Raw genomic sequence first — 17,858 nt, forward strand, 5'->3', positions numbered from 1 at the left:
TTGTGTTGTCTAGGTTTTTCTGTTATAAAAATATATATAGTTCTGTGTTCTGCAGTATTTTATCTTATCGGATGTACCTTTTGGTGTCAAGCTTTATCCCAAGCCAAATTTTCCCTGAGGTGGTATGGAAAGTGTAGTGTGGCAGTTCTGAAGGGGGTTATATTCTGGTAGTGGCCAACTCCACCAAAAACTTGTTTCAGTTTTGTGTGTTTGCTGGCAGCTTGAAGTATGTATGTGCTGACTTTTTAGATCTCCACTGGCTCCAGAGGGAAGATATCTTCACCAGAAATCCCACTCTTACTAAACTAATGATTTAGAAAGCCAGTTGAGGGACAGCCCTCTTAGAACAGATTTAAAAAGGTTTTCATGGACCTACCAACAAGTTTGGGTAGAAAACTATACAAGCCATTGGATCTCATAGACTGGAAACTTAAGGCAGCTGAAGTGTTTCATTTTTGAACCATATCCCTACATTGGCCTGCTTTTATTTAGTTTTCTATATGAAAGCTAACTGCACCAAAATAAAAGATTATATATATAGCATGTAATCATTGTATGTAGTTTTAAAGCTGAACACCATTAAAAAAAAATCCTTGTATATTCATGATTTAAAGCCCATTTAGTCTAGGAGGTTGTAATGCAGAGGAATATTAAACTTCCTCCTCGGTCCTGCAGCAGCTAGTGTGCTTCTTTGCTCCTGCTCAAGCCCCACAATATCATTGCACCCCTAATATTGTCATGTATAGCACAGAATTAGTGGTGGCCATTGATCCTGCATTGTACATAATCACATTGGCTAGGGCGTGGCTTCACAACTTGAGCAGCTTTGTAGGACCAAGTAGTGAGATGAGTACTTCTCACCATTACATTCCTCCTAGGTTAACAACTTCAATACCGGGCACTTTTCCCCCTTCCTGCCCAGGCCAATTTTCAGGTTTCAGCGCTCTCACACTTTGAATGACAATTGCGCGATCATGCAACACTGTACCCAAACTAAAATGTTATCATTTTGTCCACACAACTAGAGCTTTCTTTAGGTGGTATCTAATCACCACTGGGGTTTTTATTTTTTGCTAAATTGGCAAAAAAGGACCGAAAATTTTGAAAACAAAACACATTTCTTTGTTTCTGTTATAAAAGTTTGCAAATAAATAATTGTTCTTCCTAAATTTAGGCCAAGATGTATTCTGCTACATTTCTTTGGTGTAAAAAACCCAAATCAGTGTTTATTATTTAGTCTGTAGGAAAGTTATAGAGTTCACAAACTATGGTATATATCTGAAAATCAATGCTGAAGTACTGACAGTCAATCTAATTTCTTAAGGCCCAAAAATGTCAGAACAGTACAGATATCCCCCAAATGACCCCTTTTTGCAAAGTAGACAGTCTGACGTATTTTTTAAGAGGCGTGGCAAGTTTTTTGTAGTTGTAATTTTTTTGTCATCATTTTTTAGAAAATGAAGAAATTAAAAAAATTATTTTCAAAATTTTTTTTTTTTGTACATACTGTCAGCATATCAGTACAGCGTCAGCATATAACTGGTGTGGCAGTGATCAGGGACACTGACTAGTTATTTTTTTTATTATTTTTGTATTTTTTATTACTTTTCTTTTTTTAAGATTTTTTTTTCATATTACACAATGCTCAAAGTAGTTTAATGTTACCATAGTAACATTGTACTACTTTAGGGAAGTGATCAGTATTTTATTTTTTTTACACAATTTGATTGCTTATAGCAAATAATTTCTTTGCTATAAGCAAGCATTTAACTGAATGAAATCGATTCATTCAGTTTTTTTTGTTGTGATTAGCTGTGATTGGCCATGGCTAATCAAATGACACAGGCTGTGATTGGCCCAGCCTGTGCATGTGATCACTGTGACCATTCACAGCTAGACACACTTGTATATAATGGATTGCATGAAAGGAAGCTTTCATGTAAAATGCTGTGATTGGTCACAGCAGGTCACATGGTACTGGCAACGGGGCCGCTACACAGATCTGTCATTGGCTGTGTCCAATGTACACAGCTGGTGACAGATCTCTCCACAGCGCAATCCAGGAAGGACGTCATATGACGCCCTACTGAAGGGACAAGAGGTTCGCCCGGCTGTCATATTTTTTTTAAATTCTGGCAAGAGTGGGGAGGGATTAGAACGCCTGTCAGGTTTGTAATGCTGTCTGGGCATCTGTTAGGGAGATTCCCCCTCTATCTGTCCTGTTTACTATTGTCATTGACAGTGAAAGTAATAGAGAATCCCAAATTTTGGGTTGTTCTCAGAAAAGTAAAAGAGTGGAAGTCTTGCAATGGGGACACTAGTTCTGTTGACCTGGGGTCCCCCTAGGGATTCCATTAATTTGAGGCAATTTTCTCTAACTTCCTGTTTTGGCTAGGGAACAGGAAGTAAAGGGAATTCTCCCCAATGGAACACAGATGGCAGAAAATAAACCGATGTTCTTGCCTTACTCTATCCAAAATGAAAAAAAGGTTTATCTATAAATCTACTGTAACCAGTTCCAGCCAGGCCAATAGCAAAATGATGGCCGAAAGGGACTCTCATCGATCCAGGTGGGTGTCATATGACATCCTCCTGGATCGCACCTTGCACGTGCCTGCGGGGCCACGCTGTGACAAGCTCTGCCACCCTCGAACACAGCTGATGACAGATCTGTGTACCGGCCTGTTGCCAGTACCATGTGACCAGTCACAGCAGGTCACATGACAATTGTAAACAATGCATGGCTGCCTGTCATTCCATCCATTGTATACAATTGTGTCACTACCTGTGATTGGTCATAGTAATTATATGGTACAGACTGAGCTGATCACAGCCCATCTGTGTCTTGTGATTAGCTGTGGCCAATCACAACTAATCACAACAAAAAAACCTGAATGAATCAATTTCATCCAGTTAAATGCTTGCTTCTAGCAATGAAATGATTTGCTATAAGCAATCATAATGTGTAAAAAAAAAAATACTGATCACTTCCCCAGAGTAGTACAATGTTACTATGGTAACATTATACTACTCTGGTCACAGTGTGTAATAAAAAATAAAAAAAAAAGTAATAAAAAATTTTTTTTTTCCATACTGTCGCCAGTCATTGTCCCTGATTACCGCCACACCAGTTATATGATGACGCTGTACTGCACTGGTGACAGTATGTTTTAAATAAAAAAAAATGGAATTTTTTTTTTATTTATATTTCTTAATTTTCCAAAAAATTATGATAAAAGATTACAACTTCAAAAAGCTCACCATGCTTCTTACTAAGTACCTTGGACTGTCTACTTATACTCATTTGGGGTATATGTGTACTAGTCTGACATTTTTGGGCCTCAAGAAATGATTTGGCCATCAGTACATCACGATTGATCGATTTTTAGATATATACCACAGTTTGTGGACTATATAACTTTCCTACAGACTAAATAATAAATAATGATTTGGATTATATTCACAAAAGAAATGTAGCAGAATACATCTTGGCCTAAATTTATGAAAAACAGTTATTTATTTGCAAAATGTTAAAACAGAAATGACGAAAAACATGATTTTTGTTTTCAAGATTTTCGGTCTTTTTTCCTCAATTTAGCAAACTATAAAAAACCAAGTGGTGATTAAATGCCACCAAAAAAAGCTTTAGTTGTGTGAACAAAATTTTAAAAATTTAGTTTGGGTTCAGCATTGCATGGCTGCACAATTGTCATTCAAATTGCGAGAGCACTGAAAGCTGAAAATTGGCCTGGGCAGGAAGGGGGTAAACGTGCCCGGTATTGAGGTGGTTAATATTAGGAGTAGGCTTACTAGAAATGAAATGCCTTGTCTGGTCACTATTTAACAAAGTGATGAACCATCACCAGGAGGCTTCTGCCTGTGCCTCATTTTCTTATCTGTTCCGTTCACATCATTTTTGGATACACTAATGCGCATCGTCATTCGTAACTGATTGGTTTTAATTAAGTTTTGAACAAGTTTTTATTCTGCCTGCATTTCTGGCCATCCTCTGAACTATGTGACTACATCAAAGTGAACAAGATAGCTAGCTAGCCTTTGTAAGGGATGGCTGTAATTAAAGGCGCAATAATATGTATTGTAAATTCCTTCATTATTTGTTTTTTATCATTCAGGCTTACTACGCCCGTGATGCACTGGCTAAAAACATGTATAGCAGACTATTTTCATGGCTTGTCAACAGAATAAATGAGAGTATTAAGGTAAGTCATTTTCTTTTTAATGGTTGCATCATATTTATTTATAAATTACAGGTACTTATATAGCGCCATCATTTTATTCAGCGCTTTACATATATTGTACATTCACATCAGTCCCTAACCCTTAATGAGCTTACAAACTAAGGTCCCTAACTCAAATTCATGCATATACATACTAGAGTCAATCAGGGGCGGACTGACAGCTCATGGGGCCCCTGTGTCCTTGCCCAAACTCAAAAAAGCCTATGAAAAAGGTACCAGGGGCATCTCATCTGGCCCCCTACTGACCCCGGGGCCTCGGGCAGTGCACAAGTTTCCAAATGGTGAGTCCGCCCCTGGAGTCAATTTAGACACAAGTCAATTATCCTACTAATATGTCTTTTGACTGTGGGAGGAAACCGTGTACCCGGAGGAAACCCACGCAGGCACAGGAAAAACATGCAAACTCTATGCAGGTAGTGCCATGGTTTGGATTCGAACCAGCGACCCTAGTGCTGATTTAATTTAGTGAGTTCACATTTTGAATTGTAATGCTTACATGATAGTAATATTGGTCAATGTTCCTATTCTTCATATACACATGTGTAGTTTTTTATTTAATGACTGTATTTGACACATTTATTCAGCTCAATAAATGTTAAGGAAGAACTATAGGTAAAACCTTTTTTTTATTTTGGATAGAGCAAGGGAGGATTACAACCCATCTGAATTTTTTTTTTTGCCCTCTGTGTCCCATCGTGGACCATCTAGTCCCTGTTTTCCTTTTGTAGCACGCAGATCTGGTCTTCCCAGCTGCTGACTCCTGACATTTTTCCTTCATGTCCTATCTCATAGCCAAACAGGAAGCGAGACTAAATCCCTCAAAATAAAGTGAATTCCTTGGGGACCCCCAGGTCGCTAGAACTAGTGTCCCCATTGGATGATTTCCCCTCTTACTATTCTGGGAACAACCCAAAATTTGGGATTTTCGTTTACTTTCACTTTCATTGATAATGGTAAACCGTACAAATAGTGAGGGTGAATCTCCTTAACAGAGGCACAGACTACAACAAAACTAAGTATTCTATTCCCTCTGCACTTCATCCAAAACTTAAAAATAGTTTTGCCTTTAGTTATACATTAAGATAAGCAGATAAGCTGTCTAGAAAGTCAATTCTTTGAAACCAGTTTGAGCAGACTGATAGATGTACACTGGGGGTCAGGAGAACAGTAAAGCACAATCGCTTCTCTGCACTAATAAGCAGTGCAGCCCATATATGTGATAAAAACATAGCTTATATATGTGATAAAAGCTCTCAGAAAACTGTAATTAAACTGTTTGCAAATTTGCTACACATTGCTAAGATTATTTACATACAGCTGAGCCCAGGCACATAAAACGTTAAAAGCTCTAGATACTAAAGATTTCCTTTTATTGGAGAACTCTATGAAAATAACAGTCCTTAGAACTAGGGGAGGTAAATGTTGAGTTTACATGTACTTCTATGACTACATTCAAGGAACTTGCTGCAGGAAACTTTCAACAGACATGTGATAGATATAGAGTAAGGAAATAAGTGATCATAGAGCAAGTGCTGGGAGCAAGGTCATCTGGTGCCCAGGGCAAGATGTCACTCTATGTTGGCGGCAGCACCATTAAAGCCTCTTCACTGGTGGTCAATGGTAGTGCTATTACTACCCGTGTTGCAGGTCAGTGGCAGTTCTGTTAAGTCTCCCACAACACCTTGCATTTCTGGTCAAGCGGCTGTTAAAATGTATTTGTTTTAAGTAGAAAAAAGAATAGCAGCTTGAAATACCAAGAATTTACAAAGAGGTTAGTTCACCTTAAAATGTATCACAGTGCATTAGCTTGTAGATCTGATTCATTATTGGAAACAAGACAACCCAAACCCCTAATGTTCACTTATTTAAAATATTTAAAAAACTTTTATTCCAAGTGGTTTTCACCTTCCCCTATCTCATGTCATTTATACTGTTTAGTGTGGAAACCCCATTTGGAAGAGCAGTGCCCTCCTACATCTGTACAGTGTAGTATAGGAAGTATAGTACATGCATAGCTGTCCCTTCAGCTCTACAGTCACAAAAGCTAATATACAGTCAGGTCCATAAATATTGGGACATCGACACAATTCTAACATTTTTGGCTCTATACACCACCACAATGGATTTGAAATGAAACAAACAAGATGTGCTTTAACTGCAGACTGTCAGCTTTAATTTGAGAGTATTTACATCCAAATCAGGTGAACGGTGTAGGAATGACAACATGTGCCTCCCACTTGTTAAGGGACCAAAAGTAACGGGACAGAATAATAATCATAAATCAAACTTTCACTTTTTAATACTTGGTTGCAAATCCTTTGCAGTCAATTACAGCCTGAAGTGTGGAACGCATAGACATCACCAGATGCTGGGTTTCATCCCTGGTGATGCTCTGCCAGGCCTCTACTGCAACTGTCTTCAGTTCCTGCTTGTTCTTGGGGCATTTTCCCTTCAGTTTTGTCTTCAGCAAGTGAAATGCATGCTCAATCGGATTCAGGTCAGGTGATTGACTTGGCCATTGCAGAACATTCCACTTCTTTGGTTGCTTTTGCAGTCTGCTTTGGGTCATTGTCCATCTGCACTGTGAAGCGTCCAATGAGTTGTGAAGCATTTGGCTGAATATGAGCAGATAATATTCCCGAAACACTTCACAATTCATCTGGCTGCTTCTGTCAGCAGTCACATCATCAATAAATACAAGAGAAGCAGTTCCATTGGCAGCCATACATGCCCACGCCATGACACTACCACCACCATGCTTCACTGATGAGGTGGTATGCTTAGGATCATGAGCAGTTCCTTTCCTTCTCCATACTCTTCTCTTCCCATCACTCTGGTACAAGTTGATCTTGGTCTCATCTGTCCATAGGATGTTGTTCCAGAACTGTGAAGGCTTTTTTACATGTCGTTTGGCAAACTCTAATCTGGCCTTCCTGTTTTTGAGGCTCACCAATGGTTTCCATCTTGTGGTGAACCCTCTGTATTCACTCTGGTGAAGTCTTCTTTTGATTGGTGACTTTGACACACATACACCTACCTCCTGGAGAGTGTTCTTGATCTGGCCAACTGTTGTGAAGGGTGTTTTCTTCACCAGGGAAAGAATTCTTTGCTCATCCACCACAGTTGTTTTCCGTGGTCTTCCGGGTTTGTTAGTGTTGCTGAGCTCACCGGTGCGTTCCTTCTTTTTAAGAATGTTCCAAACAGTTGTTTTGGCCACGCCTAATGTTTTTGCTATCTCTCTGATGGGTTTGTTTTGTTTTTTCAGCCTAATGATGGCTTGCTTCACTGATAGTGACAGCTCTTTGGATCTCATCTTGAGAGTTGACAGCAACAGATTCCAAATGCAAATAGCACACTTGAAATGAACTCTGGACCTTTTATCTGCTCATTGTAGTTGGGATAATGAGGGAATAACACACACCTGGCCATGGAACAGCTGAGAAGCCAATTGTCCCATTACTTTTGGTCCCTTAACAAGTGGGAGGCACATATGCAAACTGTTGTCATTCCTACACCGTTCACCTGATTTGGATGTAAATACCCTCAAATTAAAGCTGACAGTCTGCAGTTAAAGCACATCTTGTTTGTTTCATTTCAAATCCATTGTGGTGATGTATAGAGCCAACAATGTTAGAATTGTGTCCATGTCCCAATATTTATGGACCTGACTGTAAGTGTGAAGTATTAGTAGCTGAACTGTGACAATTCCATTGGCCTAGTTTCCACACTTATTCAGATATTTTGTTTGCTTATTCATTGGTTGCATCTCCAATGTAGGGGTTGGGATGAATTTCCAGAAGAGCAGATTTTGCTCATCTCTGTGCCTAAATATACATTTGTTCCCAAACAGGTAAATTCTAATTGTATAATGTGCACTTGCATGCACCTTTTTCTTTGTTTTGTAGGCACAGAGTAAAGTCAGAAAGAAGGTTATGGGAGTGCTGGATATTTATGGCTTTGAAATATTTGAGGTATGTTTTTTTTTCTAGAAATTGTATTTATTGCAGTATTGATGAATTCCAATATTTGTTCAAAATATCTTTGATTTTAAATATTATACAGAATGAAAAGAGAGCAATAATAATAAATCTAAATTATCATTGTACAGAATTTATATGGCACCAATAGTTTGCACAGCACTTTACAAAGTGAAGGTAGACATTACAGTTAGAATACAATTTGGCACAAGAAGGAACAGAGGGCCCTGCTCGTTAGAGCTTACAATCTAAGAGATTTAGTTTTAATGGGGCAATAGTCTTCAATAAAAAGCTTGGCACAAGGATAAGGAGGATCTTTATTTTCAACTGTGTGACTAATTTTCAGATCTCATTGGACCTATTTAAACATAAATCATAAAATAAATTGTGTTGCGCTGCTGAAATAAACAATCTTTACAATTAATCTATGTTATGTGCCCTTAATCATGCATATACCATTACAAAATATAAATACAGTATGCTTAAATCATAAACCATATGTGTCAAAAACGTGTCCAATGTAAAAAAAAATAACCCAATAACCCAAGTTCCAATATTGGTGCTCTCTTCATCAATTTTATAAATAATCTTCCTTTACCAAATTGGAATTTCTTCCAAAAACCCAGTGCTGTAACAGTTTCAATCACCACTTTCCAGGAACTGAACTAAAATCCTGATGCTGGAAATGATGCTAGGTCATTCTGCACCTCTCCTTGAACAGGAAATGTAATAGACGATTCCCAGTTCACATATACATCGGTTCACCCACACAATGGTTGCAAGAACACTTTGTCTTTAAGAATTCAGTCTGCCACAACTTGTCTCTAAAAAGTACTCAGAGCCACAAGAATACCGCCATAGTATAGTAAATTAAAACCACTTAACATTCATTTAAAATTGCACTTACAATTTGAAAAATTATTCTGGCATTAAAGTGGTTCTTCATTCCTATCTGTGAAATTTAAAAGTCAGCAGCTACAAAAACTGTAGCTGCTGATTTTTAAAAACAGGCACTCATCTGTCCATGGATCAAGCGTCATGCTCACCCCAGCTGGTTTCTTCTCTGCTCTTTGGTCCCTGTCGCTGACATATTCACTATGGGCAGATGACTGTCACTGCTTGCAGCTTCACAGCTGGCTACCTACAGCACATGTGCGAGCCGTGATTCGTCTTGTGAATGGTGCCACAGTCAGTTGGGTAAATGACAAAATCAGGTACCCCCCCCCCCAAAAAAAAAGCCAATTTTGACAGAAGGGGGGGAGGGGGTGAGGAGGAATAGCTGCTTTTTCCCTTTTTTGGGTGAAGTTCTGCTTTAACCCCACTGTATTTGGGACATGCATAGATTATTAGTTATCTGAACATAAGTCAGAACAGCCGGAATCTAGAGTTGCTGTCCAACCAATTGGCTTCTAGCTTTCCTTCTGTATCTAGATGCTTGCCTGGAGTTTAAAGTGGTTGTAAAGGCTCCAGGTTTTTTGCCTTCATGCATTCTCTGTGCAGCAGTGCCCCCAGCCCCCCTAATACTCACCTAAGCCCCCTCCTGATCCAGTGATGTGCACTGGAGTCTCAGCTTTTCAGGGATTCCCTCTTTTCATTGGCTGAGACAGCAGTGGGAGCCATTGGTTCCCACTGCTGTCAATCACAGCCAGTGAGCCAATGAGAAGAGAGAGGGGTTGGCGTCGAGCCATGGCTACTGTGTGAATGGATACATGGAGCAGCAGGTGCCCCCATAGCAAGCTGCTTGCTGTGGGGGCACCCGACAGGAGGGAGAGGCCAGGAACGCCCATGGAGGACCCGAGAAGAGGAGGCTCAAGGCTGCTCTTTGCAAAACCACTGCAAACAGCAGGCAAGTATGATGTGTTTATTTGAAAAAAAAGCCTTTAGTATCACTTTAAGTTAGATACTTGGTAAAGTGTTTGAAAGGTAAGAGGTAGTTCTGAAGAGCTTCATTGAAAATGCTGATATTCTTCTGAAGCAGATGCATCTCTTTTAAAAGTAAAGCAAAATGGTTGATGGAATACTTTTCTGTAGAGGTTTTTTCCATGTTGAGAAAGTCTTTGTAACAAATGCAGTACATCTAGTTTCCATAAACTTTTGTGTGGGTGCAGAGAACTGAGTATATTGCTTGTAGAGTCTGAAAATAGAAGATAATGTTTTTACCTCAGTGGTCAGAGAGGGAGTGGGGGTTTCTCTCTGAGGGTTACCCACTCTCCCTAATAGAATAGTCTATGATTTACATACTAGGTGGGCTTTATCCTAAATGTTTGTAATGCTGATGCAAATTTTTCTTGCTGATTGTCAGTTTACTACTCTTGAAGCCTATTGTTGTTACTCCTGTGCTGGCATTCTCAACTGCTTGCATAGGGGATTGCACTTATGTTTGACATTTGATAGGTTGTGAAGGGATGACCTTCAGGCCCCATTTTCTTATGTTTTCTCATGTCTTTCTATTTTTGTACAAATTTTCAAGATCATTTTATATGCGTGTCTGGGTATCACTTACTGCAGGGGTTCTTAACCTGGGGTTCCTGGACCCTTAAGTGGTCCATGGATGGGTTTCAGGGGGTCTGTGCGGGTCAGATAAAAAATAAAATTTACGTTTGAGCAGAATTAAAATTGTTTTGTTAAATTTGCACAAGGTGATTGTATTTCATTTTTGCAAATTGTGGCCATTACTTGCATGAAAAGAAGTGAATTTTTGGTTAAGATTGTTTACTTTATTCAAACTTTGTGTATGTCATATATGTATGAGGCAATCAAATTTCAATAAAAAGTATATGGGGTTGTTTTACTAAAAATGGGGAGTGCAAAATCTGTTGCTGCTCTGCAGAGAAACCAGTCGACTTCCAGTTTTTTTTTTGTCAAAGCTTAATTGAACAAGCTGACATTAGAAGCTGACTGACTACTATGCACAGCTGCACCAGATTTTGCACTTTCCAGTTTTAGTAAATCCACCTCTGTGTGCTCTTTACATTCAGAAAAGGTTAAGAATCACTGACGTACTATATCTTTCATTGGTAACAACTGCAAAGAGCTGGGTTAATGGGAATTCAAATTCGACCAAAAGCAGCTTTTCTAGAGGAAGCATCATGACCCTTACTGTGTAAACTGAGTCAACACAAAGCAGAGCCATGAATTTGGGTAATAAAGGATGTCTGTCACAGCAAAACAGTGCATAAGGGTTGTGGGTACTTTAATTAGGTCCTGGCTTCTGGCTGGCATTCTGTTTGATCTAGCTGTGTGTGCATACTTGATGAAATGAATGTGTGTAGGGTGAAGTGGAGGCAGCAAGCTTATGTCAGCAGAAAACATTCTTTAGTTGTGCTGAGCAAGTGAGATGAGAGCAGATTATTTGATGTAATACCAGGGTCTCATCTGATTCACATATCATCCATGGGAAATGAACGTGGCGCAGTACTAAAGTGTTTGTTTCTATTTGAAGAACCGAACACAAGTTAGATCCTTATCATAGCTATGGTATCAATTAATTTCATGTAACAGTTATGTAATGGAGATGTCCTAGAAAAATTAAAATTCCTTTTTATTTTCTGTCTGGAGTTGCAAGTAAATTTTGTCGTCGTACAATAACTGTTTGTCTTAAGCAAACCTGAGTAACTATGGGGGAAGTGAGATTTCCAGTTTTCCCTTTAAACTCTTTTTTTTTTTCACCCTTTTTCACCCAATTTTTGGTAAATATAAAGGATGGTGTTGTGTTGAATAAATAGATAGCCAACGTGTTAAGCCTTAAATTGTACACAACATTAAACAGTGAAAAATTATGGAACCTAAAATTTTCCATAAGCTACTCTTTAAATACCTTAACACAGGGGTGCTCAACCTTATGAAGAGCGGGCCACTAAAGTGATTTGGTAACTGGTCACTGGCCACAATGAACTATGGGGTTTTACCGCTTTCCAAACTGCAAATGTAATCGAATCCTTACTGTCCTGAGCCCCCTGTATGGTGCTTTCACACTGATGTGTTGCAGTTTACCTGCACTGAGGGTGCAGCATATTCCTGCAGGTTAGCTGCACTGAGCTATAGACTTATTTATCATTTTGTAGGTGGTGTGCATTTTCAAAAAGTGCACCAAACTCACAGGATATAATAGAAAGTGCAGTGTATGTGATGTGTAATACACTGATCCTTTCTCTTCAAGCTTCTTTTGCTGCTCTCCAGGCTACTATAAAGATCCCAAGTGAGGTACACTTAGTATCATACAGTAGTATTATAGCAGAACTGTGTCCACCGGGATTATTGTGAGTCTTACATCAATGTGGGTCAACATTTGTCCGCCATAGGCGGGTTAACTATCTATTTTTTACCATATGAATTATTAAAGGCACACCTCCATATAAGGTGTATTACTTTTATCACAAAACTACGCAGCGCCTGGCTCCTGTTCATACCTTCCACAAACCGGTGTTTTTACCATGGCAGCAGTGAGTTTTTTTCCCCACTAATCACAGTTGACAAATACCATTCACTTATTTCCTTTGGGACACATCTGTGCGCTTTTATCCAGACCGTTCTTCCAGTTTTATGCCACGGAGTGGCGTGAATTATCATAGTAGCACTGTGTCCACCGGGATTATTGTGAGTCTTACATCAATGTGGGTCAACATTTGTCTGCCATAGCCGGGTTAACTGTTATTTTTTTTTTACCATATGAATTATTAAAGGCACACCTCCATATAAGGTGTATTATTTTTATCACAAAACTACACAGTGCCTGGCTCCTGTTCATACTTAGTATCACTCCGCCTGTGATAGGAGCCGAGGCTACACAGGAATCATCAGCTTATATGCAGCTCCTGCTCCCCCATGACCATCTGCTGCCGGTGCCGTCACCATGCTTAGGGATAACGATTCTGCAACAGATTGATTGCTATCTGGACTTGCCCACCTGCTCTCCCAGAACATGGGCATGCACTTCCCGGGGTTGAGGTCGTGGGCCAGCCACATCAAAGGGCTCCACAGGCCACGGGTTGAGCACCCTTGCCTTAACATGTCACCAGATAAGCGTTAAAAGTGGACGCTGGCCCCCAAAATCATTTCTTTCACTAAGCTGTGTACACCAATACCTAATATGCGTGGCACAATCCTCGTCTTCATAGGCAACGTGCGCATTTATGCTTGTTTGTGATTTATGTGTTAATGATTTTATTAAACTTTACATTTTTTTACTTTTTTTTTGTAATTAACTTTATTATTATAACAAGGGGGATGATAAAGAATGTCACTGTACATGTGGAAGTGATCAGGCGGCTGAATCATTTCCATTAGAAAGCTGACAGGTGACAGAATGTAAACAAACTTCTGGCTGGGAGTCTGTTTACAGGTCACTGCTCTGAATTACATCTGAGCCAGCAAATGGTTAAACAGCTTTGAAGTGTATTTAGTCAACTAATATACATGAAAGCACTTAAGTATATACGGTGTACTGTGTGTTTATATGTTTACATTCTGCATTTAATCAAATCTGAGTACCATCTTTTGAATAGCTTTAATTGATGCATAGTTATTAATGTGAGACTGACTGGTGTACTGTTTAACTGTTTCAGGAGAACAGTTTTGAGCAGTTTATCATCAACTACTGCAATGAGAAGTTGCAACAGATCTTTATTGAATTGACTTTGAAGGAAGAACAAGAAGAATACATACGAGAGGTAACCTAGCACACATTTGCTGTTAAATTTGGGAAAACTCCACCATTCACTCTGCGTACCTAAAAATAAATACAAGCATCATTTTTACTAACCTTTCTAGTTGTTTCTTTGGAACACTATAGCCAGTCTTTTTTAGAATAGCTTCCATTGTGCAATTAGAGGGGAAACTGAGGAACAGTTTAATTTTAAAGTGCAGTAACATAAAACATACCACCCAAGTCTTCAGAGCCTTAACCCTGTGTTAGGACAGACAATGTGCACATTTAATTTACAACTGATAAAGAGACCTGCCAGCACAACATAGACCAGTTAATTATGGTAAACATAACTCCATGATCCTCTACTTAACAGAAAATAAATAAAAAAGATAAGCAGCAATTTTCAAATATTTTTCTTAATTCTACATTCAGGGACAAAGGATGGCATAATTCAGTTATGCTGCTGCCTTCAAGAGATTGAATATTGCCAAAACAAAGCTGTAAGGACAGCCCAAAATAACCCCACCAGCATGCCTACTGTCCTAGGACAACAGACATCTTTTTTCCTCTGAAAGAAGGAAAACTTTTTAATCAAGATTTATTTTTGGCCCGTTGGAGGGGCGCTAGGAGTACACAATGGCTCCGCAGAGGGGATTGTCAGTGTTGATGCGGGAATTGAGCAATTTTCTTTCCTGCAAAGAAAACCACTTTATCTATGGCTGGATTTACTCAGAACGCAGGGGCTGCAAGCTTCCTGTCCTCCAGAGTCTGTCTCTGAACTGCCTGAGGCTGCAGTTGCCAAGGATGAGGAAGATTGTACCAGAGGATGAGGAAGATTGTACCAGATCTTTATTTGAAGACTTTGTGCACAAGGAGACGCAGTTTGTAGATATTACTTAAGGAAAACATTTCAGTCCCCAATGACGCACACACTGTGCACAGGATAGATTTGGAGCTGATTGCATCGCTTACACTTGATGTCACCAGCCAGGGTTCTCTAAATTGCCCTTAACCTGTTAAATCTTGTTCAGTGCATTCCCTATTGAATTCTGTCCTGTATAGCCATTGGTAATACCAATACCTTATGAAGGGGAAGGAGGAATTGCTAAATAAGTGGCCCGTTCCAGTTGTTGACCCATTGATTTTTTGACTTAACAAGAACAACACTCTCACTGTCCTTGTTGAGGACATCCCTGTGTTTAAAGACCTGGTTGATAAAAGGATTGAAGTAATTTCTAGGGCCTTATTCTGCCCTGCAAGGTTGTCCTAGGATCTGGGCTCTACTCAACAGACCTCTCTGTCCTCCAGCAACTGGAGCTCATGCCTACAGTCTAACAACTGTCAGACAAGACAAACCATGCTGTGATCATTCCAACTCCGTTTCTTACAGTTACCTCTCCAGTATTATCTGCAATTATTGCCAGCATGTAAGCCCTAAAGAAGGGGGAACTGTGAGCCCCTGAAATGTGTTGGATATGCCTTCTGACCTCTTGGTGCGATCAAATTAATTTGCTATATTCTTGATTTGTGGAGATCTCATCCTTGTATATATACTTCTCACCTTAGCCAGGGCATTGTTCTACCTTTTCTCTGTCCTTCTCCTAAACATCCTAAGGAGATCTCCCTCCATTGTCTGGATGTGGTACGCATTTTGAGTTTATCTGTCAGCTACAGCTCCCTTTTTGATAGTTCAATTCTCTTGTGTAATTCTTGAAAGTCTGTTTTCGTTCCACTATCACTAGATAGATTTCATAGCTCATCGTTCAAGCTTAGGACCTCAAGAGCAAGTTTCCCTATTTCCTGGTCAAAGTGCACTAGATCAATTAGTGCTTTATGAACTTTTCAGCATCAGAGATCTGGTTTCCAGATTGCAAGGCTGCCAGCTGGCCGTCTGTTCACACGTTCATTAAGATTTACCTGGTGGATGTTCAGGCATCAGCTGATGCCAACTTCGGTTATAAGGTTCCTTGGTGGGTTTTTTGAGCCCCCTCTGTTAACCAGTTGATTTCATTGGTCTGTTTATTATTTGTTTATGTTGTTGCCAACCCTTTTTTGGACTGCTTTTGGATGGCCGAATGTACCTGAACTAATTTATCCTGTGTCCCTTAAAGTACAGTTAGGCAAATCGTATTTTTGACTTGCCATATTCTTTTCTTGAAATATCTTATGGGACACCTGTCCTGCTCTATTCTTATGATCCACGCTTATTATTTTTTGCTAAAAAAAACAAGGCATGCTGGGAATGGGAGGGTTTATACTGGACTGTCCTTACAGCTATGCTTAGCCAGTGCGCTGTCTGCTGAAGGCAGCAGCATAACCCAATGTAGTTGAAGTACTTCATCCTGTGTCCCGAAATTTACTCCCTAGTATAGGATTTTTTTGCGGTCAAGTCAAAAATCATGTTTTTTATATTATATAAATGGGAACTTGTAGCAAACAGAAACAAAGTATTAACCCTTTTTTTGGTTGCAAATGAGGGGGACTGTAGGAAACTCCCACAAACACAGGGAAAATATACAAGCTCCAGATAATGTCCCTGACAGGATTTGAACCCAGAATGCAGAAATGTAAAGCAATCATTTTTTTTAAAGTGTGTGTCAGCCTGAACAATTAACTCTTCTTATTTGCTGCCTTTAAGTCTGTTAAATATACTATTTAGAGTGTTTTTGCTAGGCTGTAGCCTTTTTCTAGGATCTGCAGGTCTTCCCTAATCTCAGCTGTTTGAATCTGTCTGTAACTTTAAGGCTGCATTCACAATTTGCAATTTTGAATTGTGGGCAGAATCGCAGAAATTCTGTCCTCAATTCCAAATCACACTACAATCTTGGCAAAACAGAGCACACATGTTTAGGTGGCATTCATTGTGAATGGTACCTCAAACACGAAGCACTTTTGTTGCAGTTGTTTCACAACAATTGTGCCAAACTGCATTGCAGGTAGCTTTTCCCCCTGCTCCTTTTTGGGCGACAAGCTTTGCGTGATGTAGATTGCTGCGTGACAATCGCAACAAAACCACATTGCATTTGAGCTGCCATTGAAAATTAGTGGCACCTTAACACACGTGTTGCATTTTGCCACAATTTCAGTGTGATTTGGAATCGCGGGCAGAATCGCAGCGATTCTGCCCGCAATTCAAAATCGCCATAAGGAGGTTCCAGTAGGAGTGAGAAGAACAAACACTGAGTTAAAATGTTACTAAACCTACAACAGTAAAATCAACCTGAATATACAGTAAAGCATGCTTGTTATACTCACTGTGGAACCTAAGCGGTTAATCCCCTGCATTGTGTAAAAAGGCCATTTGATCCTTTTTTCTCTGTTCCTCCCCTTTTTCAAGCGACCACCTCTTATCTCCTGATAAGACAGACTGAACTGTAGGCATTTTGCACATGCTCAATTTGGTGTGTATTGCTAGAGAGTTTTTGTTTTCTTGGGAGAGTGCATGTGATCAGCACAAGGCCAATCAGCACTAGTCAGACAGAGGTCAGGGGTTTTGTATCCTCCTAGAGCAGAAAGAAAACTCCTCCTGCAAGCTTTATCTAGTGCTTGGCTGAACACTGATAGAAGCCACAAGACTGCTCCACCTTCTGATGAGAAAAGGTATTTAACAGTTTATATTTACTAAAATAATTGCATTTCCAATAATTACAGTTGTTTTACTGTGGGAGACCAGATATAGCGGATGCAGGGTCCTGGGTTTAGTAACACTTTAAGAATATTTATTTGGCTCAATCAATCTCTGCGGTCCTTGTTTATAGCTATTGTATTGGAAAATAAGTATTTGGGTCACCTTCCGGAGCGTTCTCTTTCCTCCTGGGCAGAATGTATGTGTAGAGTGTTTCTACACTTGCCCCTTGCCTCACACTGGTGTCTGTGCCAGGAGCCTAAAAACCTAAGCTACCTTCTTGAGTGGATATTTGAAGGCAATGGAGGTGGAATAGGATCTTCTTGCTGAAGATTGTCACAAAGAAGCTG

At 39.6% G+C, this 17,858-nt stretch overlaps 1 protein-coding gene across 1 annotated transcript in view; it reads left to right on the forward strand.

Moving 5' to 3' along the window:
• MYO1B (myosin IB) overlaps window positions 1–17,858 on the forward strand; it is a 169,958-nt gene that overhangs the window by 67,242 nt on the left and 84,858 nt on the right. Inside the window, exons 11-13 of the mRNA XM_089687686.1 lie at window positions 4,134–4,220; window positions 8,165–8,230; window positions 13,801–13,905. Coding sequence (XP_089543812.1) covers window positions 4,134–4,220; window positions 8,165–8,230; window positions 13,801–13,905 — 258 coding nt within the window. The remainder of the gene's footprint in view (window positions 1–4,133; window positions 4,221–8,164; window positions 8,231–13,800; window positions 13,906–17,858) is intronic.

The sequence above is a fragment of the Staurois parvus genome, unplaced genomic scaffold, assembly GCF_062004578.1.
Source record: "Staurois parvus isolate SC_StPar_1 unplaced genomic scaffold, SC_StPar_1.0 ptg000434l, whole genome shotgun sequence".
In the NCBI taxonomy this organism is placed as follows: domain Eukaryota; kingdom Metazoa; phylum Chordata; class Amphibia; order Anura; family Ranidae; genus Staurois; species Staurois parvus.